Source organism: Ochotona curzoniae, unplaced genomic scaffold (genome assembly GCF_017591425.1).
Source record: "Ochotona curzoniae isolate NIBS_2020 unplaced genomic scaffold, NIBS_Ocur_1.0 contig_517, whole genome shotgun sequence".
Taxonomy (NCBI): Eukaryota; Metazoa; Chordata; class Mammalia; order Lagomorpha; family Ochotonidae; genus Ochotona; species Ochotona curzoniae.
In genome coordinates, this window is record NW_024466454.1 from 2,518,234 (window position 1) to 2,534,074 (window position 15,841).

At 39.0% G+C, this 15,841-nt stretch overlaps 1 protein-coding gene across 1 annotated transcript in view; it reads left to right on the plus strand.

Annotated features, from left to right (window-relative positions):
• Nucleotides 1–15,174, plus strand: part of COPB1 (COPI coat complex subunit beta 1) — a 42,545-nt gene extending 27,371 nt beyond the window's left edge. Inside the window, exons 15-22 of the mRNA XM_040989070.1 lie at nt 3,568–3,795; nt 3,941–4,120; nt 6,769–6,913; nt 8,727–8,846; nt 11,368–11,513; nt 12,079–12,168; nt 14,243–14,398; nt 14,836–15,174. Coding sequence (XP_040845004.1) covers nt 3,568–3,795; nt 3,941–4,120; nt 6,769–6,913; nt 8,727–8,846; nt 11,368–11,513; nt 12,079–12,168; nt 14,243–14,398; nt 14,836–14,895 — 1,125 coding nt within the window. The 3' untranslated portion in view covers nt 14,896–15,174. The remainder of the gene's footprint in view (nt 1–3,567; nt 3,796–3,940; nt 4,121–6,768; nt 6,914–8,726; nt 8,847–11,367; nt 11,514–12,078; nt 12,169–14,242; nt 14,399–14,835) is intronic.
• Nucleotides 15,175–15,841: the final 667 nt, after the last annotated feature.

The following is a 15,841-nucleotide window of genomic DNA, read 5'->3' on the forward strand; positions in this document are numbered from 1 at the left end:
AACGCAGCAATTTCCTGTTACTATAAATTTGATGAAAGAAGGCCAGCACTGTTGCTCAGCAAGTTAGTTCTCCACCCTGCGGTGCCAGCATTCCATATGGACACCAGTTCATGTCTCAGCTGTTCCACTTCTGATCCAATTCTCTGCTGATGGCCTGGGGAAGCTGCAGAAGATGTCCCAGGTCCTGAGGGACCCTGTACCCCTATGCAAGACCCAGAATACGGGATCCTGGCACCTTTAAGTGAAGAGCCTGTTTTTCACTTTTTTAAAAGACAGAGTTAGGAAGAAATGGAAAGGTAAAGATCTTCTATTCTCAGGCTTACTAAGGATGCAGCTGCCAGGGCTGGCCCAGGCCCAGGCCAGGAGCCTGCAGTTCCATCTGGGTCTCCACATGGTTGGCAGTGAACCGATGTTCCCGTGGGATGCTGGCATAACAGGTGGTGGTTTACTTGCTGCACCACAACACCAGCTTCCCCAAAGGCTGTTTGAAATACCCTCATACTTCCACTTGCGTAGCCGCCACTCCCCACTCCGTGCTGTGTTCTGCCTTTAAACCTTCCTATCTTACATAATGATATGATGCATTTTCTAGATTAAGTAGTCCTTTGAAATTACTTTTTGTTTTTCTGATATCTGGACTGGGTGGAGAGGGGCTGAATGTTGGAAACAAGGGCAGTTTCAAGTGCTTTCTTACCTTCTTGTGTGCTTTTTTTTTTTTTTGAGTTTTTGTAAAATGTAGATAACGTGACATGTGCCATTTCAAGTGACATTAAGTACAAGTCACTCACATGCAAGACAGAAACTATTCCCAGTTATGGCAGCTGCTTCCTGAGTCTGCATTACAAGCAGCTGGGGTTAGGGGCCACGGCTGGGAATCAGGCGCAGGCACTCCAATCTTACAGGTGTCCTTACTGCTAAGTCTCCAACATTTTTTTTTTGGTTGACTCCACCTTACTGATTTCCTCTGATCAACAAATGCTTCACCTCTAGAAGTCCGGAAGCTAAGATTGTTTACTGAAATCTCTACAAAAGAGCCAGACATACTTCTCATAATATATATATAGTTAATAGTTTGCAGTAAAGGAGATAAGATACAGGTGTTGATTGTCTCACATTCCATTCATGGCATTTCTAGCGCTTCTCATTGTTTTGCATATAACTGAATTTCTCTCTGGTATCTACAATTTCTGAAAGATATCTTTGAGTATAAAATTCTTAGCTTACAAGCTTTTCCCTTTTTGTACTGAAAAGATACAGTTCTATTGTATTTTGCGTTTCTGATGAGAAGTCTACTGTCATTTTTGAACTTACTAGGATGTGTTCTTTTTTCTCTGGTAGTTGTTTTTGTTTCAAAGATACATTTGTTTCAAAGGCAGAGTTACAGAGAAAGATAGAGATGATCTTCCACATGTGGTTTCACTCCCCAAATGGCTACAGTGGCTTATGCCTGAGCCAAGCCAAAGTCAGGAGCTTCCTTCAGGTCCCCTGCATGGGTTCAGGGGCCAGAATGCTTGGGCCACGCTCTGCTGCTTTCCTAGGCCATTAGCAAGGAGCTGAATCAGAAGGTAGCATACAGGATGCTACAGTTAGCTTTATCTGCTACATCACAGTGCCAACTTTTTTGGCTTATTTTAAATTTTCTCCTTATCGCTGGGTTTCAGCAATTTGTTTAGGACATACCTTGGTGTGCTTTTCCTTTTGATTTATTTGTCTTCCTGCATGAGTGATTTATAGTTTCTATTAATTTGAGAAATTTGGAGCTGTTATGTCTTAACCTTTTTTTTTCAGTCCTCCCTTTCTTCTCATGAAGACAGCATTCAAACCTGGAGGATTGTCAGACTTACACTTCCATTTACACTTACACTTGCTGAGACACACAGTAGTTTTTCACGCATGTGTGCAAAACAATACATAGCCAAAGTAAATTGGCAGCCACATAGATAGAGCTTGTGTCAGCATGATTTTACACGAGACCAGCAAAAGAAGTTGAAAATCACTTGTAGAAGACATTGAATAGCAAGTTAAGTGTTGACTTCAGTGGGAATGCAAAGAGAAATCATTGAGGGTATTTTTGTGGAAAGTGAAATGACTGGTGCAGTATGAAAATGACAAGAGTACAGTTACCATACCAGTAATGTACATAATGGAACATTATGTGCTTCTACGTACAATACCATTAGAAAAACAGAAAAATACCTAGCTGGCAGTCTGGCCAGGGTTTGAAATAGTCTATACAATAGCTGGACTGGGTTAATTTAAAAATTCATTGTTACTAAAAACAAACAAAAGGACAAGGGGCTGGTATAGATGAAAAAGAACTGATCCTGGTTTTTTTTTTTTTTTTTTTTTAAGATTTATTTACTTGTTTGAAAGAGTTAGAAGAAGAGACAGAAATAGTCTTCCTTCTTCTTATTCACTCCCCAGATGGCGCAAATTGCCAGAGGTGGACCAGGCAGAAACCAGGAGCTTCATTCAGAGTCTCCCATATGGCTGTCAGGGGCCCAAACACCTGGGCCATTTTCTGCTGTTTTTTCCCCATTAGCAGGCCATTTAGCAGGGAATTGGATTGGAAGAAAAGCAGCTGGGATCGAACCAGCTACCTGTGCTGGCATCACAGCAGCAGCTTTACCTGCTATACCATAACACATGGTCCTGATCCTTGGTTTTGTAAATAAAATAAGATTTTTTTTAAAAGAATTATTTTTTATTGCAATGTCAGATATGTAGAAAGAGAGGAGGAGAGACAGAGAGTAAGCTCTTCCACCCGATGGTTCACTCCCCAAGTGGCTGAAACAGCCAGAGCTGAGCCAATCCAAAGCCAGGAGCCTCCTCCAGGTCTCCCACCAGGGTGCAGGGTCCCAAGGCCATCTTCAACTGCTTTGCCAGGTCACAAGCAGGGAGCTGGATGGAAAGCAGGGAAGCTGAGATTAGAACCAGCGCCCATATGGGATCTCAGCACATTCAAGGCGAAGGCTTTAGCCACTAGGTGACTGTGCCAGGCCCCAGAATAACATTTTGAGATAATTTAGGATGATATATTTGGGTTTGTTACATTTCTCAAGAAAATGATACCGAAGTTTTATTGTAACTATCTTAATTCTTACAAAGTGAATGCTGAAGTATTTATTAGGTAAAAAATCTTTTGTATGTTTAGCAGCAACGAAAAAGTATGCAAATAAGAAATTAAATTGGCAGTTTAGCAAAAATGTTAACAACTGGTTAAATGTATCATCTTTTTAGCTTTTCTGTGTCTGAGAGAAAAAAGCTAACACCATCCGTTCTGTGAGGGAATGAGGGAATTACGGGGAAAGACTGGAGCAAGGGAAAACCAGCAGAAAGCAAGTGCTCTTTCACTCGGGGGTTACTTGAAGCCTTAGAAAGTAGCCGAGTCAAAAGGAAGGAGAGTGGTACAAAAAAGATACTGTGGAAATGACATCTGAAGCATCTGATGTCTTATTCAAGTGAAGTGAACAGTTAACTTATTTCTGGGATTGTGAGTTACATTGCAGTGACATTTATTGCAGTTGGGGAATCATGACACAAGAACCCGTTTTTCTCGTTTTCTAGTCTTTTGTTGCTGAGGCCATGTTGCTCATGGCTACCATCCTTCATCTGGGGAAGTCTTCTCTCCCTAAGAAGCCAATCACTGATGATGACGTGGACCGAATCTCCCTGTGCCTCAAAGTTTTGTCTGAATGTTCACCTTTAATGAATGACATTTTCAATAAGGAATGCAGACAGTCCCTTTCTCATATGTTATCTGCTAAACTCGAAGAAGAGAAATTATCCCAAAAGGTAAGATGTATATGGTAGAACCATTTAAAAAGCTTTATGTTAGGTTTAGTTTTTAAAATCTTGATTTTTTTTTTCATTTTTCATATCTGAGGGTTGTTGCAATTAAAGGTTGAGTAAAAGCTGATTTACTATTTTCTCAACACAGAAAGAGTCTGAGAAGAGGAATGTGACAGTGCAGCCTGATGACCCCATTTCCTTCATGCAACTGACCGCTAAGAACGAAATGAACTGCAAGGAAGATCAGTTTCAGCTGAGTTTGCTGGCAGCAATGGGAAACACGCAGAGGAAAGAGGCAGCAGATCCCCTAGCGTCTAAGCTCAACAAGGTAACAAAATACCACATACACTGCAAATTAATTAAGCTGCAGACTTAGGAAACTAGTGAGCAGAAAGTTGCTGGTCCTGCTTTTTTTTTTTAAAGGAAACTAAGCTCGCTTATATATAGCATTAGTTTTTGTCAAGCCATTATAATTGATAGGACCATTAAACTTTAATTGAAACTCATAAGCTGATGAAATATTTACTATAGTAATATAAATAGTACTGTAAATCCATTAGATAATTTTATAACTTGAGCTGGTTATGCTGATGAAAATCATAAATTAGTAAATATTATATTCTTATAAGTTAGCTTACTTTTTAAAGGGAAACTAAACAAGTCAGATTCTGGCATCTTCCATGACCTTTGCTTCTCTGTTGCTTTCTGCTTCATCTTATTATTTTTTAAAAAGATTTATTTGTTTTTATTGAATAGTCATATTTACAGAGAGAAGGAGAGACAGTGAGAAACCTCTTCTATCCACTGGTTCACTCCCCAAGTGGCCACAACGGCCAGAGCTGAGCCAATCCAAAGCCAGGAGCCAAGAGCCTCTTCCAGGTCTCCCATGCAGGTGAAGGGTCCCCAGACTTTGGATTATCTGCAACTGCCTTTCCAGGCCACAAGCAGGGAGCTGGATGGGAAGAGGGGCTGGTGGCATTAGACTTGGCACCCATTATGGGATCCTGGTGTGTGCAAGGCGAGGACTTTAGCCACTGGGCCACTGCACCGGGCCCTCTATTGCTTTCTACTTTAAATAGAGCAACTCCACTTTTATAGTCTTTATATATTGAGTTCTGTGTAAGATGTCATTATAAAGGCAATTTGACTCTTAAATAATCATCCAAAACTCAGTTACTTAGTTTTAGCCATAACTGTTAGATGAAGAAACTGATTTTGTTGTTCAGGGCAAAAAGCAGTACAAGTAAAATTGCACAAGCATGTTTTCTTCCTGCAGTGGTCTCATCTACTTTCTTCCATTTCTTGATTCTTCACACCCTAATCAGTGGTCCACATTGGTGTGCATGCTTCTCCACTATGTAATCATCAGAAGTTTAAGAAAATGTCTTCCTTAAAGTTAGGAATTGATGTTATCAGTGTTAGATATATACTTCTTAAAAATTTTTGAATTATACAATTACATAGCATCATATTTAATACTTGAACAATTTTTAAATGTGATTTTATGGCACTCATTAAATTCACATTGTGAGCCATCTCAGTACTTTTTTCGTGTTGTAAAACTGAATCTCTGTATCCATCCGACAGTAACTACTGATTCCTACTTCCCCATCATTAGACAGTTACCATTCTGCTGCTGTCTCCAGGATTTTGACTACTCTGAATATCTTGCATAAGTAAAATAATGTTTGTCCTTTTGTGGTTGGCTTTATTTCATTTAGAATAATGTCAGTAGGGTTCATCCATATTATAGCTTAAAGCTTCCTGTTTAAGACAGAATAGTATTTCGTTATAAATGTATCCCACATTGTGTTTATCCATTTCCTTATGTCTTGGCAGGTGGGATACTTCCATATTTTAGCTATCATGTCTAATATGCCATGTTTGAACATGTATGTACAAGTATCAACAGATAGATACCAAACAGGGAATCTCTGCTTCTGGTTATTTTGAATATAAATCCTGAGGTAGAATTGTTAGGTCTTAAGTAACTCTACTTTTAAAATTTTTTGAGGAGCTATCTTAACTGTTTTCCGTGTTAAATGACCACTAGCAGTGTTCAGGGGCTCTAGTTTCTCCTTATCTTTAACAGTTGTTTTCTGGGATTTGGTTTTGTTGTTTTTTTCCATAGCTGCTACCATTACAGATGTGAAATGTTGTTTCTTCGCAATTTTGATTTGCATTTCTCTATTGGTGTTACTGAGAGTTCTTACATGTGGGTATTGGCCATCTCCATCTGTTCTTTGTTAAAATCCATGATTTTACAAATATTATCTCCCATTCTGTGTGTTGCGTTTCACTCTGTTAATGTACAGAAGCTTTTCATTTTAATGTTGTCCAGTTAATCTATAATATTTTTATTGCCTGTACTTTTGATGACATTGCATTTTTAATATACTTTGAGTGTTTTTTAATTAGACGGTATATGAAGTATTTAATCTTTGTGGCCTTATGAGAATTTCTTGCTGTGTGATCTGTTTATTTCCTGAGTGTGAGTAGCAAAGCCTACCATACTAATTTAGTTTTGATTCATCAGTTTCAAAGGACAACAAGGAATTTAACTGGAAATATGTACAAATATACTCAGTTCCTAAACAAAGACAACATTTAAATGTACTTACAGAACATATGTAATTTTTTTTTTCACTAAACATATTTAATGTCTGTTTACTACTGAACTAGCTAGGCTAAAAACTGTATAAATTTTATGCCAAAACTACTGAGCTGAAAAACCAGTAGGTGTCTGAATATCTTTTATTTTCAGTTAAGTTTTGTGTGAATGCTGGGTTTTTTTTTAAGCTAGACCTATTGTCTACTGTCCCACTTCCAATTTCCGTTTCTGCTTGACAAAACAGTTCTATTATACATGTTTCTAAATGACTTTGCTAATCTAAGCGTTTCTCTTAATTTGCTTCCCAGACTTAATAATTTCATGAGACGGTTTAGTTAATGATGCCTTTGCTTTTGTTTTTGCAGGTGACCCAGTTGACGGGTTTCTCAGATCCTGTGTACGCAGAAGCTTATGTTCATGTCAACCAGTATGATATTGTCCTGGATGTACTTGTTGTGAACCAAACCAGTGATACTTTGCAGAACTGCACATTAGAATTAGCTACTCTAGGTGAGGAACTTTATCATAAAGGAAAGGTGAAGATACTGTTACATAGTACTTCTTCATGGCAGATTGTGCACAGGGTCCAGTATAAGTGTGCTCTTGAATAACATTTTGAACCAGGTCTTAGTTTTTAAATTTTACACGTAACCACCTTCAGCTCCATGGTCTGAATTTCTGTTGTTGATTTTCTGTCACTCTTGACACATTTATATGGGTTCATTCATTGAGCTTAATCTAGTAAATACAAGGTTTTTTTAGATACAGTAAGAGCTATTTAAGCTAGAGGTTTAGTGAGAAACTCAGAAGTTTAACTGTCTTAGAATTAAATATTTTCTGAGTCATAACGGTTGTGTGTCACATGTGGCTGGAATAATGTTTCATTATGACATTTAACAGTGTAAGATTATATTTTTCTTTTAATTGAGGCACTTACGACAGACTTTATACCACTCTTACATCTGATTTTTACATTGGAAGAATTAACTGTGTAGGAGCAATGCATTGCATCTAGCAAATTTCATGTGTCTTCTGTAAAAATTAAGAGACTTCAGGATAAAAAAGGAGAACATAATTTTGTCCTGCCTTCTTCACCATAGCCTGATGCTTAAATAAAAACTATGTCTCCGGAATTTTCAAATTGGAGCCAACATTGTGGTGCATGCGATTAAGCCACCTCCTGCAGTGCCCAGCTTCCCACATACTCACTGCTTCCAATTCCTGCTGTTCCTCTCCTAATTCAGCTTCCTGCCAATGTGCCTGGGAAAGCAGCAGAGGATGCCCCATTAATTGGATCCTCCACCCACGTGGAAAACCCTAATGGAGTTGCATACTCCTGGGTCCATCCTGGATCAAACTTGGCCAGAGTGGTCATGTGGCGAGTAAAGCAGCAGATGAAACAACTCTTTCTAATTCTGCCTTTCCAATAAGTAAACTTTTTTGTTTAAAATTTAAAAACCTTTATGCAAATTTCAAATTTTTTAGTGTAAGACCTAAGCTTTAAGTAAGTGTCCCACCTGAATTGAATATAGAAATACTGAAATGCCTGTAATTGAAAAATATACATATTATTGTGAGGATATTAAATGATTTGTCTTCAGAATATTGAGTCATACTCTTCACATGTTTTTTTTTTTTCAAGATGTATTTTATTTTTATTGGAAAGTCAGATAAACAGAGGAGGAGAGAGAGAGAGAGAAATGTCTCCCATCCAATGATTCACTCCCCAAGTGAGCTCAACGGCCAGTGCTGCACCGATCTGAAGCCAGGATCCAGGAACCTCTTCCAGGTCTCCCACACAGGGGAGGAGTCCCAAGGCCTTGGGCCATCCTCGACTGCCTTTCCAGGCCACAAGCAGGGAGCTGGATGGGAAGTGGGGCTGCCGGGATTAGAACCAGTGCCCATATGGGATCCCGGCGTGTTCAAAGCGAGGATTTTAACTGATAGACCATGGTGCCGGGCCCCACATGTTTATTTTGCTAGAAACTATTCATCCATTTTATTTTTAAAAATTATTTACTTTTTTTGTAAAGCAAGCACATGGATCTCTCATCCACTGGTTAACTCCCCAAATGCCTGTAGTAGCCAAGGAATACAGTCTGTGTTTCCCTTGTGTGTGGCAGGCACCCAGTCCTTTCCCCACTGCCTCTCAGATCATTAATTAGCAGGGAGCTGAGCTACAGCTTGAACCAAGCTCTGCTAATGGTATACAGGCATTCCAGATGGTATCTTTACTGCTATGCCGAACAACTGCTGCAAGAGCGTACATTTTAAAGCTTTATAGGTGACACATGCATTTTTAACTATGTCCTAACTTTTTCAGGAGACCTGAAACTGGTGGAAAAGCCATCTCCTTTGACTCTTGCTCCTCATGACTTTGCAAATATTAAAGCTAATGTGAAAGTAGCATCAACAGAAAATGGAATAATTTTTGGTAATATAGGTAAGGTGCTGTTTTGTAACGTGCTAGTTTGGTATTTTTTAGTTGGGAATTTCTGTAGTGAGTAGCTGTGGGAAGTACTTGAGGACAGAACCTTAGTTTGTCATTCACTTGTCATTTTGGGGTCACTCGCTATGTTGCCAAGCATTGTTCTATGTTCTGGATATACAAAGATGTACAACACAGCATAACTGTCTTCAAGAAACTGTTAGACAAAAGCAAGAATAGATGAGGAAATAGATGATTATAACACATAGGGTTAAGGACTAATGTGTATACTATGTGCTTCTGGACTATGATATGAAAATGGTAACAGAGTAGAAGGATTTGTGAAGGAAAAAGATATGATATCAAAGGCTAGCATTTAATTGAGTCTAAAACTTCCTATAGACCTTTGTTGTCATGTATACTAGGATATTTCAGACATGGGATTAGTTTGATCAGAGGCATTCCGTCCGTAAACATATTTTCCAACATGGTGAGAAACAAAACCTGGTGAAAAACTAAAGATCTCTGTCCTTAGATAGCTTGTGATTGAGTAAAGAAAATATATGTAAGTATTGCCAGTGTGTAAACGAGGTACCTGCACTACGTAACGGGGAGTGCCGGGGGAGTTTCTGTTCTAGGTACGGTAGGGATCAGGAAGGGGTTTGACCCGTTCCCAGAATGCTGAGTGCTTGAAGGAGAGGGGTTAGCAGCAGCTTTACGGGGGCCCTAATGTTTTAGGAAGGTTTTGAGAGATTTCTCCATGTTCTAGAGAGATGAGGGTGCAGCTGAAACAAATGCAAGTAATTTGATATATCTGGGATATAGAGTGAATAGAGGATGGTGGGGAGGAAAAGTGAGATTAGGGAGCTTTGTAGAAGTTATATTTTACTTGACATGATAAGAATTTCATTTTTAATTTTTGAAAGGATAGCGTTAAGGAATTATGAGTTACTGAGTTGAATGATGATATGTTTCTGTGAATGCACTGTGGAAGGTTGATGAGAAGAGGCAGGAAGATTAGCTGGTGGACTATATCAGAAGCCCAGGTGACAGGTGACACAGGGCTGGAACAGGGGCAGTAGTAGTTGGAAGACAGAGAAGGAATGAATTAGTGTTGAAGAAGGAAGTAGTCTGAGTATCCCTTAGATTTCTGGATTGTATTAGGTGTTTGGTTTTATCACTTACCAAACCAGGAGACATAGGAGAATAAATTTGAGAGAATACATAATTTAATCTTGAGCAAGTTAGATGTTGAGGTGTTTAAAGATAACCAACAGCAGTTTAATGTAAGTCTTGGCATACAAAATCTAAACTAGATCTAAACTATTTGACAATCAATAGGAATAAAAGAAATCACACAGAAAAGACAAAACAAATGAAAAGAAGGGAGACTTTAAAAAATGACCTAATAGAACAACAAAAATAAGACATCAGAAGTTGAGAAGTCTACAAGGGAATCTGAAATACAGTTTCAGAAGTAAGGAAAAATCTTCAAGCAATATCTCACATTGTAGATGAACAAGTAACATGACGTCTGAAGTTGGGGTCCTTGGAATTTGATGGGCAGTTGTCTAAAAATGTTTTCTGTGAGAGGAAAAGGCGTGTCTGTTGATGTCTTGTGCAACACTGACAAGGTGAAGGCTTAAGAAGGAGGTGAAGACATGCAGGCAGTGAGTGTAGGCTGTTCTGTGTGTAGCACCTCAACTTCCCAAGCAATCAGAGTGCAGTAGCCAGATGAGAAGACAGGGATTGGGTGAGATTTATTTTCTTAAGAGCATCTTGAGTGTACCCATTGGAATATAGGTTTGGAGAAGAATGAAAAAGTAAAAACATGAGGGTGAAAGAGAGTGAGGTCTTGGACGAATGAAGAGATCATATTATCAGGAAGTATTAATCCTGGAGAGAATAGGCAGCTTATGAAAGGGAATGGGGGTGGAGAATGGCGTTCAGAGAAACATTGATTTTTAATAATTTGGATTGAAAATTAAAGGACCTTTTTATTGGTAATCTCAGTTGTCTTGAAAGTAGAAGGAATGAGGGATGCTAAAACATCAAAAAGAGGAAAGAATGGGACCAAATTATAACTTTCTACTCTGCAAGCAAATGATCTTGTGTTGTTTAAGTACTGTAGTTCAGCCATATTCCCTCAGAAGCACTGATTGAGCACCTGGGCTGGAACGCTACTATCTGTGTGTCAGCTTAAATGCCTACCACACTACTACGGGACTGATTATTTGTTTAAAAACGGAATGTGGCCTGAATTTGAATCCTGTCTCCACTCCTTACTAGTCATTTGATGTTGTAAAATTAACCTCTGTGATTTTGTTTTTCATCTGTAAGATAGAGAATGACAAAATTGTCACATAGGATTGATGGGAGTATTAACTAACCAAAACTTGTAAAATACTTAGAGCCCAGTATATAATAAACATTCTGTAGATGCTTATTTGCATAATAATATAACTACTTGTGCATTTAAAACAAAATTGAAATTTGCTTCAGTGACTGGAGACCTTTTTGTGTGTATGTATTACAGTTTATGATGTATCTGGAGCAGCAAGTGACAGAAATTGTGTGGTCCTGAGTGATATCCATATTGACATCATGGACTATATCCAGCCTGCAACTTGCACTGATGCTGAATTTCGCCAGATGTGGGCCGAGTTTGAATGGGAAAACAAAGTTGGTTCTTTGGAGATTTCCTTGAATTCATTAATCTTTGGCTAATTTTCAGGGGCTCCCTGTTAAAATTAATCCCACTGAGAAGTATCATGTGTGAAAAAGCAAGCACTATTTTGATATCTGTTGCTTAAAGTTAGCCTAAACTGAATACCGTACAAGTAGTTTAATAATTTACTGTTGTAAGTTGATTTGAGTAGCAGTTCTATAATTAATCTGATGAAGGCATTAAGTGCAAAATTTTATTCTGTCTACGTATTAGTAATAACTTTCATTGAACATAGCATCCAGAAGAGGTTTTGCAAAGCTTGTGACCTGCTGGGATCTTTGTTCCTTTGAATTTTGATTTGTTTTAAAAATATCTATTTAATATTGATCTTTTCTTACCTATGTCTAAAAGCAGTGATACCAACTTGCATGTTGTTGTGATTTTGTAGATGCTATTTACTTTGTTGTTGCCTGCTCTGCCCTCTAGATGTTTGAAAGGGTTCTAATATGAAATATTACTGATTCACAATTTTCTTGCTGTAAGAATTATGATGTAATTGACTTCCTTGTTCCTTTACAGGTGACAGTTAACACCAACATGATTGACTTAAATGAGTACTTGCAGCACATACTAAAGTCAACCAACATGAAATGCCTCACTCCAGAGAAGGTAACATTTGCAGAATTTCTTAAATATGACAGAAAGGGAGACTCATGGATTTCATGCATTTCTTCTGCTATGCTTTTGGTTTCTTCTACTTGGGAAGAGTAGCTTAAAGAAGTCTTCAGGGGAGCAGTTTAAGCCACTGTCATTTATTTATTTGAAAGTTACAGAAAGAACAAGAGACAAATCTTCCATTCACTAGTTCACTCCCCAAATGGCCGCAAGCGTCCGGACTGGGCCAGGCCAATGCCAGTATCCAGGAGCTTCATCGCAGTCTCCCACGCAGGTACTGATCTCTCAGAAGCTCTGCTGTTCTCCCAGGCACATTAGCAGAGAGCTGATCAAAAGTGGAGCAGCGGGCCTTGCGCCATGGCCTGTCAGTTGAAGTCCTCTCCTTGAACGCACCAGGATCCCATATGGGCACCAGTTCTAATCTTGGCAGCTCTACTTCCCATCCAGCTCCCTGCTTGTGGCCTGGGAAAGCAGTCGAAGCCGGCCCAAAGCTTTGGGATCCTGCACCCATATGGGAGACCTTGAAGAGGTTCCTGGTTCCCGGCTTCGGATCGGTGTAGCACCAGCCGTTGTGCTCACTTGGGGAGTGAATCATCGGAGGGAAGATCTTCCTCTCTGTCTTTCTTCCTCTCTGTATATCTGGCTTTGTAATAAAAATAAATAAATCTTTAAAAAAAAAAAAGTGGAGCAGCTGGAATTGGAACTGTTACCCTTGTAGGATGCTGCTGCTACAGGCAGCAACTTAACCTTCTATACTTCAGGACCAGGCCCCTGCATTGCTTCTAATCCAGCTTCCTGGTATTGCTGCTTGCAAGACAGTGAGTGATGGCCTAAGTCCTTGGGTCCCTGCACCAGCATGGGACAGTGGGAGACCTGGATGGAGTTCCTGGTTTGCTTCTGGCCCAAACCTGGCTGTTGGGGACTTGGAAGAGCTCCATCTTTTATGTGTGTGCATGTATGTGTGTGTCTGTCTCTTTAAAACAAACATTCATAGTCTGCATGGCAGCCTAGTGGCTTGAAGTCCCCTCCTTTCACACGCCAGGATCCCATGTGGGTGCCAGTTCTAATCCCTCCAGCCCGGCTTCCCATCCAGCTCCCTGCTTGTGGCCTGGAAAAGCAGTCTAGGATGGCCCAAGGCCTTGGGTTCCTGCACCCGCTTGGGAGACTCGGAAGAGCTCCTGGCTCCTGGTTTTGGATTGGCTCAGTTCCAGCCGTTGCGCTCACTTGGAGAGTGAATCATCAGATGGAAGATCTTCCTCTCTGTCTTTCCTCCTCTTTGTATATCTGACTTTCCAGTAAAAATAAAATAAATCTTAAAAAAACAGCTTCAACAGTTGACTCAAAGAACGAGTGTATCTGCTTACCCCTTTGTGTTAGAATACGTCATCCTGCTTGTTCCTAGTGCAATGACCCAGTTGACTAATCTAATTGGATTTCTTCTTTTCCAGTCTTTTCACCCATTGAGTTAGAGATGTATTCCAAAATATTTTATTTGTAATGCTAGATTTAAAAATGTCCATGACCTCTTTCGTGGGCTTATTGTAACAGGTCAGAATGTACCTGATCAAATATAGAATTGTTGGTATATTATGACTCTGTGTGTGTGTGTGTGTGTGTGTGTGTGTGTATAAGAAAAAAACAAAGCTGGGTTCTATATAATTTTCCTTTACCAAAATTCTGTTAATGTTATAGTTTCCAGTTTATCCATGAGAATGCTGCTAAGCAAGTAGGCTTTAATTAATATGTAAATTTATTTCACAAATACTATACTAAAATTAAAAATAATGTTTTCCTTCATGGAGCTTAAGATCTGGCCTGGGAGACAGCGGAAGAAGTAAAGAGAATACGTAAATATAAAGACAAATTGGTATAGGTACTATTTCTTTAAAGTCAGGTTTATCGAAGTATAATATACATAGAATTTTACATATATACTTTTTCGAATTTTGACAGGCTCATAAACTAATCATTACCACATAAATACGGTTTTAAATAATAATATGCTGTTTGTGTCTTGCTTATCTGTAGTTTTCTAGTTAAATATTAAGTTTATCATAATTTTTTTCAGGCCCTTTCTGGTTACTGTGGCTTTATGGCAGCCAACCTCTATGCTCGTTCCATATTTGGAGAAGATGCACTTGCAAATGTCAGCATTGAGAAGCCAATTCACCAGGGACCTGACGCGGCGGTCACTGGCCACATAAGGATTCGTGCAAAGAGTCAGGTAACAGTTGTTTTCTTGAGCATCTCTAGTCTGAACAAGGAAGAAAGAATGTACGTCGTATTTATTTATGTAGTGTTGTCTGTTTTGCTTTGTGTGTTACATGCATATATATGACGGTAGTATTCTCTAAATAGAAATATTACTTTGCTTCATTAAAATGTTCTACCTTTGGGGCCTGTCATTCTGGGATATTTGCTTTTAAAAGAAATTGATTCCTCTAAGATACTTCCAGAATGTAGTGGAAACCAAGGTACAAATTTACTAACTTTTTTGGTAAATCCAGCACCAAACTCAACCTAGTAAAGTTTGGATGAGTCTGTTTTATACATTTCCATTTTCTCCTTTATGTGCTGTCACTCAAGGCTTGGTTAAGATGGAATAACTTACCAGTTACATGAAGTTTTAGTCATTATAAACATCTTCGTTCTTCTTTATAGGGAATGGCCCTAAGTCTTGGAGATAAAATCAACTTGTCTCAGAAGAAAACTAGTATTTAAGAATCAACAAGAAGTCCTCCAACACCTTTTGTACTCTTCCATGCTCTATGTTGTAGAACCTGAGTTCATGCTAAATGCATTTCAGCCAATAATTTATAGCCTTTCCCTTAAATCAAGGTTGAGTTTAAAATTATGATTTGTCTTTTGTCTTAACCAGTTCTGAATGCTGTCCTCCAAGTATATAATGTTTCTTACATGTACCAAGACATTTTCACAGTACAATAAAAGATATATTCGTAATTTTTCGTTATTTTATAAATAAATGCATACATAATCTTAGCTATGTAGTAGTGAATTTCTTCTAGTTGGGTTAGATTTCTATTACAAATTAAAAATTCTAGTAGATTTCTATTACAAATTAAAAAATACTCTGATATGAATATATTTTTTAAGAGTTTGTAAAGCCGGGCACGGTGCGGTGGCGCAAGTGGTTAAGGTCCTCACCTAGCACGCCTGGGATCCCATATGGGTGCTGGTTCTAATCCCAGCAGCCCCGCTTCCCATCCAGCTCCCTGCCTGTGGCCTGGGAAAGCAGTCGAGGACGGCCCAAAGCCTTGGGACCCTGCACCCGCGTGGGAGACCCGGAAGAGGCTCCTGGCTTCAGTTCAGCATAGCATCGACCTTTGCGCTCACTTGGGGAGTGAATCATCGGATGGAAGATCTTCCTCTCTGTCTCTCCTCTCTGTATATCTGCCTTTCCAATAAAAAATAAAATAAATCTTAAAAAAAAAAAAAAAACAGTTTGTAAAGCCAGTGACGTAAAATGAGACAGGCCTTACTTGATTGGCTTTTACTGATTTACTTTTCCAGCTTTTGTGTCTCTAAAAATGCCTTGACTCATACTGAAGAGCTTTTCTCAGAACTTGAAGGAAATGTCACAAAACTGGAGAACACTTGTTTATCTTCAGCTTCCAGAAGTATTACGGGGCCCTACACAATAGCCTAT